The sequence below is a fragment of the Ricinus communis genome, chromosome 9, assembly GCF_019578655.1.
Source record: "Ricinus communis isolate WT05 ecotype wild-type chromosome 9, ASM1957865v1, whole genome shotgun sequence".
NCBI lineage: Eukaryota > Viridiplantae > Streptophyta > Magnoliopsida > Malpighiales > Euphorbiaceae > Ricinus > Ricinus communis.
Window position 1 is genome coordinate 22,229,086 of NC_063264.1, and position 9,259 is coordinate 22,238,344.

Genomic DNA, 9,259 nt, shown 5'->3' on the forward strand with positions numbered 1-9,259 from the left:
ATCGGGAAAGGTTCTATAAGTTGTACTTCATCTATTAAACTACCACTTTCCTTGCATATTCCTGGTTTCTCACATAATTTGTTATCTGTTAGTGCTCTTACAAGAGATTTAAACTGTAAGATTGAATTTTTTCCTTCTCATTGTGTCATACAGGAATTGAGCACCGGGAAAACGATTGGCTATGGTAGAGTACATAATGGATTGTACCAGTTACAAGAAGGACCAATTTCTAAGGCTTCACTAGGTGAATCTGAATAAGCTCCTCATCAAATTATTCAATGGCATAGGCGTTTAGGACACCCTTCATTTTCTATTTTAGAAAGGTGTCATCCTCATTTATTTAAGCAATGTGATTTAAAGACCTTAGTTTGTGATGCATGTGAATTTGCTAAGCATACTAGAACTTCATATCCTTCAACTAATAATAAAAGTTTGGTGCCTTTTGAGATGATTCATTCAGATATGTGGGGCCCCAGCCCAGTGTTTCTTTATCTGGGTATAAATGGTTTGTGACATTTATTGATTGCCACAGTAGGATGACATGGGTGTATTTGATGCGTGCCAAAAATGAAGTTTTTTCTTGCTTTTAGTCTTTCCATAGAATGATCAGTACACAATTTAGTGCTAAGGTGAAAATTTTCCGAACTGATAATGGTACAGAGTATATGGAGAAAACCTTCTATAGCTATTTAGACACTCATGAGATTATTCACCAAACTAGTTGTGTTAATACTGCTGCTCAAAATGGAGTATCTGAACGAAAGAACAGGCATCTCTTAGAAGTTGCTAGGGCTCTTATGTTCACCATGCATGTTCCTAAGGCTTATTGGGGTGATGCGATTCTTACAGCTGCTTATTTAATCAATCGTATGCCATTAAGAACCTTAAATTTTAGGTGTCCTATAGAACTTTTCCAGGGCAATAACTCTCACATTATTTCTCCAAAGGTTTTTGGATGTGTTTGTTTTATGCATAAGAACTATGGAGGAAAACTTGATCCGAAAGCCTTAAAATATGTTTTTATTGGCTATTCACCTACTCAAAAGGGATATAAATGTTATCACCCTTCGTCTAGAAAGGTGTATGTGAGTATGGATGTCACCTTCTAGGAGTCAGAAGCCTTTTATCCACCATCACCTCTTCAGGGGGAGAATGATCATATAGAAGATGTGATTTCTCTTGGTCAACCTATACTTGAGTTGCCTATGTATAATGGTCAGGGGGAGCACAAAAGTGATGATAATACTTATAATGGAGATCATGTTCAAACTGATGCTGAAAAAATACTTAAACAGGCAAGGAAAAGGTTGGACAAACTTGATCTATTAAGGTACTCACGCAAGAAAAAGGAGGATACTACTCTTCATAGCCAATCACCTAACCCGGGCTCAACTCCTGTGGATTCAGGTAATCTATCTCCTCCTTCTAACTTGTCTAATGAACTTCCATCTCTTAATTCATGTGATAATGAGCTTGATCTTCCAATAGCTGTCAAGAAAGGAGTTAGAACTTGTACTCAACATTCTATATCTAACTTTGTTTCGTATAAAGATTTGTCTCCTTCCTATAGAGCCTTCTTGTCTTCTTTGCATTCTATCTCTATACCACAGGGATAGGAGGAAGCTGTTAATGATCCTAAATGGAAAGATGCTATGGTAGAAGAAATGAAAGCCTTGGTAAAGAATGGAACATGGGAGGTTGTCGACATGCCATTCAGAAAAAAACCAGTAGGATGTAAATGGGTATTCACAGTGAAGCATAGGGTAGATGGCTCCATTGAAAGGTTAAAGGCGCGACTGGTGGCAAAAGGTTTCACCCAAACCTATGGCATTGACTACCAAGAAACATTTGCACCTGTTGCCAAGATAAATTCAGTAGGAGTGCTCTTACCTTGTGCTACAAATCTTGGATGGGATCTTCAGCAGTTTGATGTTAAAAATGCCTTCCTATATGGTAACTTGGAAGAAGAAGTCTATATGGAAATTCCTCCAGGTTTTTCCAATCAAAAAACTGAAGGGAAGGTATGCAGATTAAAGAAAGCCTTATATGGTCTGAAACAGTCCCTTCGAGCTTGGTTTGATAGGTTCAATAAAGTAATCATTGCTTTTGGTTACAAACAAAGCCATGCAGATCATACTATGTTCATCAAATATCTCCAAGGGAGGATTACTATTCTCATTGTATATGTTGATGATATAGTGATAACGGGTGATAATCAAGAAGAAATGACCAGGCTGAAGAAGTATTTGGCCACGGAGTTTGAGATCAAAGATCTGGGTAAATTATGATATTTTCTTGGGATAGAAGTTGCTCGATCAGAAAAGGGTATATTCATCTCCCAAAGAAAATATGTCCTTGATTTGCTAAAGAAAACAGGAATGCTAGGCTGTAAACCTGTTGACACTCCCATTGAAGCTAATCATAGGCTGAAAGAAAATGTCGGAGAATTAGTTGACATTGATCGATATCAACGACTAGTTGGGAGATTGATTTATCTTTCTCATACACGGCCTGACATTGCTTATGCGGTAAGTATAGTCAGCCAATTTATGTACAGTCCTCGAACTATACATCTTGATGTTGTCTTTCGAATTTTAAGGTATCTCAAGTCTAGTCCAGGTAAAGGAATACTTTTTGTGAATAATGGTCATTTATGAATTGAAGCATATTCTTATGCTGATTGGGCGGGCTCTCCTAATGATAGAAGATCCACTTCTGGTTATTGTGCCTTCATGGGTGGAAATTTGGTCACTTGGAGAAGCAAGAAATAAAATGTAGTGGCTAGGTCAAGTGCTGAAGCAGAATATAGAGCAATGGCATAAGGAGTATGTTAACTGTTATGGCTTTAGAAGTTAATGTAAGATCTACATCTTCTAGAAGAAGAGTGTGTGTTGTTACATTGTGATAATAAGGCAGCCATAAGTATTGCTCATAACACAGTACAACATAATCTTACAAAACATGTTGAGATTGATCGATTCTTCATCAAAGAAAAATTAGAAGGTCAAAGTCTCAGAATCAACTACACAAATTCAAAAAATCAATTAGCTGATGTATTTACTAAGGGGTTATGTACTGGATTGTTTCACTCTTTTGTATGCAAGATAGGTATGGCTGATATACATACACCATCTTGAGGGGGAGTGTTGACAGTTGTTCCCATGTTTTTAGGGCTTAATTTTAGGAGTTAATTAGTATTGACTCTTGATTGTAGGAGCCAATCATGCATATTACTGTAAATTAGGCAGTAGAGATTCTTTCTTTTTAAAGATGTGTGAAACCCTATAAATAGAGATTAATGAGTGTAGAAATAAACAACAGAAGCTATTATATTTCTTCTTGTCCTAAAACTTCAGTTAGCCTTACTTAGAAAGAAGGACTAAAAATTTGCCATGATCTTAAACTTCAAAAACAGCTCAAATGGGAAATGAAGAAAACTAGATAAGAACTAGGTAGCTTTTGTAACCAGTTTGAGTATAATCCCATAGAACCTTACCCCGCCTGCAAAGAAAAATAGAGAGAAGATTTTTCTAGACCTTATAAGAAAAAATGTTTTCTCAAAAGCAGGAAGGTGCAAAAAAAAAAGGAGAATTTTTACAAAAGGCCTTCCTCTTCAAATTTCTCAAAACAAAGTCCCAAAAAAGATTTTAGCAAAATTACTTGTTACAAATGTGGTACAAAAGGACACACTTCAAAGTATTGTAAGTTTTCTAAAAAAACTTTAGGAACTCTAAATAGAAGAAGAAATTTTGAGTAAATTTCAGCTCTTCTAATTGAAACCTCTGATTCAGAATTTTCCAATGAAGAGGAAGAATTCCAAATTGATGAAATTAAAACCTCATCCGAATACTCTAAATTAGATTTGGATGAGATTCCAAAAAATATTAATATGCTCACTAGGCAACAAGAAGCTCTTCTTAAAGCTGTCAAACATATTAATGACCCCAAATTCAAAAATAAGTTTTGAAAGAAATTTTAAAAACCGAAACCCTCATCCCTTCTTCTAATAAGAACACCTACGATCTTACTATGATTTTGGAAAAAGGAAAAAGGCACAAGCATCCTCTTCCTACTATCCAAGAACTCCAAAAGGAGATTAAAACTATTAAAACATAACTCAAAAAATTGAAAGAAAAACAACAAAATGATTCTATTCTATTCCAAAGCTTGATTCTTAAGCAAAATAGTGAATCTGATTCTAAGGAAGAAAATGATTTTCAAAATCTTGAGGTTTCTGAAAACGTTCTAGAAAATTTTATTAATGTACTGAAATAAATAACCTCAAGAAAATATCTGATTCAGATAGAACTCATTTTTTCTGATGATTTTCAAATAGAAAATATAACCTTGTTTGATACAGGAGCAGACCTCAACTATATCAATTATGAGTTGGTTCCTAAAAGATATCATCAAGAGGCAAAAGAAAGACTATGCATCTAGCTGATCCATCTACATTCAAAATTATTGAAACTGATGCATCAGATTTGGGTTATGGTGGAATTCTTAAACAAATTCACAACAAAAAAGAATGCATTGTCCAGTTTACTTCTACACACTGGAATGATACTCAAAAAAAATATTCAATTATCAAAAAAAAAAATTCTTTCAATAGTCCTATGTATTTCAAAGTGATCTTTTAAATCAAAATTTCTTTTAAGGATTGATTGTAAATCTACAAAAGAAGTGTTGCAAAAAGATATTCAAAATATAACTTCAAAACAGATTTTTGCCAGATGGCAAACTATTCTTTCTGTTTTTTATTTTGAAATCGAATACATAAGAGGAGATTCAAATTCAATACCAGACTTTCTAACCAAAGAGTTCCTTCAAAAACAGGAGTGACAATGCCGCGAAAAACGAGAGTAAAAGATAAAAAAGAAAAGTCAACAGCAAATGCAAAAGCTGTTTAAAGCCCTAAAAAGAAGATTTTTCCCTCCTCTTCAAAGCCAATCAGAACCTGGACTGAGATCATCCAGGAAGAAATAAACAAAAGCAAAGAAGACCCAACCCAAAAATAATTCCAAATACAGGAGTGGCTTGCACAACAATCTCTCAAGTTTTTAAAGACGGTCGAAGAATATCACCCTATTGACTTTATATAAAATAATTGACGCCTTAAATAATATTGTCCTTTGGAATCAAGAAGAGATTAAATTGGTGACCTCAAATTGCAGAAGTTAATAATTTTAGGTAAAAATATAAGAGATTAAAGAAGATTAAGGATAATCTAAAGAGAGTGAGTGAAAAGTATTTCTGCACAAAATAGAATTTAATAGAGAACAAAAAATTTTGTTATCTCCTTCATGAAGAAAACTTACATATATATATATATATATATATATATATATAGCATTACAGACCTCAGAATCATGAATAAATTTAGCATCTATAAAAGAAAGAAAATCTCTACCTAATCAAGGAAATATTTTTCTTACTCTACAAGACTATATAGCTAGCACACAGAGATTATTTCCTATTACACACCCCCCCCCCCCCCAAGTTGGAGCATGAAGATTAAGAATGCGCAACTTGCAAAGAAGATGTTCAAATTGGCGACCTCCCAATGCTTTAGTGGAGATATCAGCTAGGAGAACCAGTGGGAATATATGTTGGTCGGATAACGCCACAATGAACTACATCACGTACAAAATGACAATCAATCTCAATACGTTTGGTGTGTTCATAGAATACTGGATTTGAGGCAATATGCAAGGCTGCCTGACTGTCACAATATAACTGTACAGGTGCTGAATGATGTACACCAAGATCAAGCAACAAACTTTGCAACCATTTTAATTCATAAGCAGTCATAGCCATAGAATGATATTTTGCTTCAGCCGATGACCAAGAAACAGTCTGTTGCTTCTTGGTCTTCCAGAAAATAGGAGAACCACCAAGTTGAATACACCAGCCTGTCAAAGAATGACAAATGAGAGGATAACTTGCCTAATCAGAGTCACACCAAGTAGAAAGATGTAGATTATTCTGTGACCATAGCAATATACCTTGACCAGGTTTCCTTTTCAAGTAACGAACTACTCTCAAGGCTGCCTCCCAATGTTCTTTATGAGGTTGCTGCATGAACTGAGCTAAAACATGCACACAATAGGATAAATCAGGTTGGGTGACTGAAAGGTAATAAGCCGACCTACCAAACGCCTTTAACTTTCTAGATCAGGCAAAAAATACCTTTTCCCATTGCCAAATTATGCTTTTGTTCCATTGGGAAAGAAACTGGTCTAGCACCAAGCAAACCTGCTTTGGAAACAATATCCAAGGCATATTTTCGTTGACACAAATAAATGCCTTCAGAACTACGTGCATCTTTAATGCCCAAAAAATACTTCAAGATTCCTAAATCCTTCATATGAAAACAACTACTCAAATACCATTTAAATATTTGGATAGCTAAGTGTACATTTCTTGACACAATAAAATCATTAACATAAACAAGAACATTGATTTGTACTTTGTTTCGTTGTAAAGTGAAGAGAGAGTAATTAGAATAAGATTGCTTGAAACCATATTTCTTTAAAGCAGAAGCTAATTTCTCAAACCAACATCGAGGAGCCTGTTGTAGCCCATACAAAAATTTCTTCAAATGACACACCATTCTTGGTTTGTGAGCATAAAAACCAGGGGGCATGCACACGTTCACCTCTTCTTGTAAGTTTCCATGTAAAAATGCATTCTGCACATCCATCTAATGAAGTTTCCAATTTTTAACTACAGCAACTGCCAGAAAAGTACGGACGGTAGTCATTTTTGCCACAGGTGCAAACGTCTCATTGTAATCTATTCCTTCAACTTTCTTATTTCCCAAAATAACTAATTGAGCCTTGTAACATTCAATTGTTCCATCTGCATTATACTTTATGCGAAACACCCATTTACATCCTATTGCTTGCTTCCCCGATGGTAATTTCTTTACTATCCACATTTTATTGTCTTCCAATGCTTGTATTTTCTTTGCCATAGCATCTCTCCATCGTTCATCTTTAATAGCTATAGGAAAAGAATTAGGTTCAACTCCTGTAGTGATTGCTGCCAAGAAAGCACGGTGACACAAAGAAAATTTATCACAGTTCACATAATGTGTAAGAGGACAAGGACTACCTGAGGAATGTTGATTATCAAGTGATCTTGTAGAGGAGCTCATTACTTTCATAATATGCAAGACAAAATCTCTTAACAAAATATTGTTACGTTTTTCCCTGTGACCACAACCAAGCAACTCTTCGGGTTGCAGATCTTGACTTGTTTCAGTTTCAGTTCTACCCCCCCTGGCTGCAGTCATATCTTGATCTTGCTCATTGTTGGACTCAATCACTTCTTTATCTGTTCTATCACTATTCTTTTGTTCAGGCATTTTATTGAAGAAATCCAATTCTTCTTCAGTCAAGAGATCATTAATTGTATTGTTAGCCATTCTTGGTTCATCATCAGCTTTTTGTATATAGGGGAACTGATTTTCTATAAAAATCACATCTTGGGAGACAAACAAATCACCTGTTTCAACATCATACAAAGTCCAACCTTTCTTTCCAAAAGGATATCCAACAAATACACATTTGCAGCTTCTACTGGCAAATTTATCTCCTTCTCGTCGTTGATTATGAGCATAAGCCAAGCAGCCAAACACTCAAATATTTCCATATGAAGGACCTTGACCATACAATAATTCATAAGGCGTTTTTCCTTTTAACAACATCGATGGAATCCTATTAATTAAATAGGCCGTAGTCAACACATATTCTCCCCAAAATTCAATAGGCAAGTCTGCTTGGAAACGAAGTGCACGAGCTACATTAAGTATATGTCGGTGTTTTCTTTCTACTCTTCCATTTTGTTAAGGCGTGCCAACATAACTTGTTTGGTGCATCATACCATTCTCTGCAAAGTACTCTTTTAAACAAGTAAATTCAGTTCCATTGTCACTACGTACTATTTTCACATTTCCATTGAGTAATCTTTGCATCAATGCAAAAAAATTGTGAAGAGACTGTCCCACCTCAGACTTATTTTACAATAAATAAACCCACACACTTCTTGAAAAATCATTAACTATCGTCAAGAAATAATGTGCACCATAAAATGTTGAAGTTTTATGAGGACCCCATAAATCACAATGTGTCATTTCAAAAATGCTTGAAGCTTTGCTATTACTAGATAAAAACTCTCCTCTAATCTGTTTTGAATCGAAAAAAATTTCATAACTATCACACTTATCACTACTAACATCAACAACTGGTAACAAACTAACAATCTTACTGGCAGGATGACCTAACCTCTAATGCCAAATCTCAAAGCTGTCATTTCGCACCTTTTTCAAAGCCATAGCACTCTTTATTCCTTCGATTTCGTTGAAGTAATAAAGCCCCTCATGCTTGTCACCCACACCAATCAGCATCCTTGAATTGTGGTCCTGTATTACACAAAATTTATTAGTGCATAGAACTGTGCAATTCATTTTCTTAGCCAGTTGTGATACATAAATCAAGTTACACTTCAAATCAGGAACATATAAAACTTTATTCAATTTGAAATGTCTATTTAACATCACATCTCCTTCTTTCTTAACCATAATCCCCTTTCCATTTGGCAATCCAACCGGGATAGAATGATTGTTTTTCACATTATTCATCAATTCAAGATTCTAGTCATATGGTGAGAAGCTCTGCTATCAATTATCCATCTCATGGTGTTATACGTACCATTCAATCTTCCTTGATTTCATCCTTTTGTGCATTCAAAATATTATTCAATGTGTTCCATTGCTCACCACTCAGTCTGCTCAATCCTCCTTTTTCTGCATCAGTTGCATCATTTCCCTGTCCTGGCATACATGTTGCATTAGCTCGAATTGATCCACCATATCCCCTACCACCTAGGTTAGTGGTTTATTTTGATCCTCCCTGTCCACGACGTCCATTGCCTTTTGACCTATCTCCCCACCACTCTGGATAACCAATAAGTTGGAAACATGACTCAGCATTGTGGCCCGTTTTATTACAGTTGGTGCAGACTATGGACTTATCTTTATTTTCAGTTCATCCTTTTGATGTCAACCCTGTTTGTACTATAAAGGCCATATGCTCACCTCGTTGTTCCTTTCCATGAGTTATATTGTGAGCCCGTTCTTCTTGAACCACCATAGCATATGCCCGATTCATATTCGGCAATGGTTCAGTACTCAAAATGTTAAAACGTATTGTTCTATAAATTGTATCATCTAATCCCATTAAGAATTGATACAACC

General features: G+C 35.3%; 1 protein-coding gene across 1 annotated transcript; it reads left to right on the forward strand.

The window, feature by feature from the left end:
• Positions 1–602: 602 nt before the first annotated feature.
• On the forward strand, positions 603–2,771 carry LOC125371219. Its single transcript, XM_048379753.1, has 6 exons — positions 603–947; positions 1,110–1,502; positions 1,617–1,809; positions 2,095–2,217; positions 2,305–2,619; positions 2,665–2,771. The coding sequence occupies exons 1-6, from the start codon at positions 603–605 to the stop codon at positions 2,769–2,771; spliced, it is 1,476 nt and encodes a 491-aa protein (XP_048235710.1).
• Positions 2,772–9,259: the final 6,488 nt, after the last annotated feature.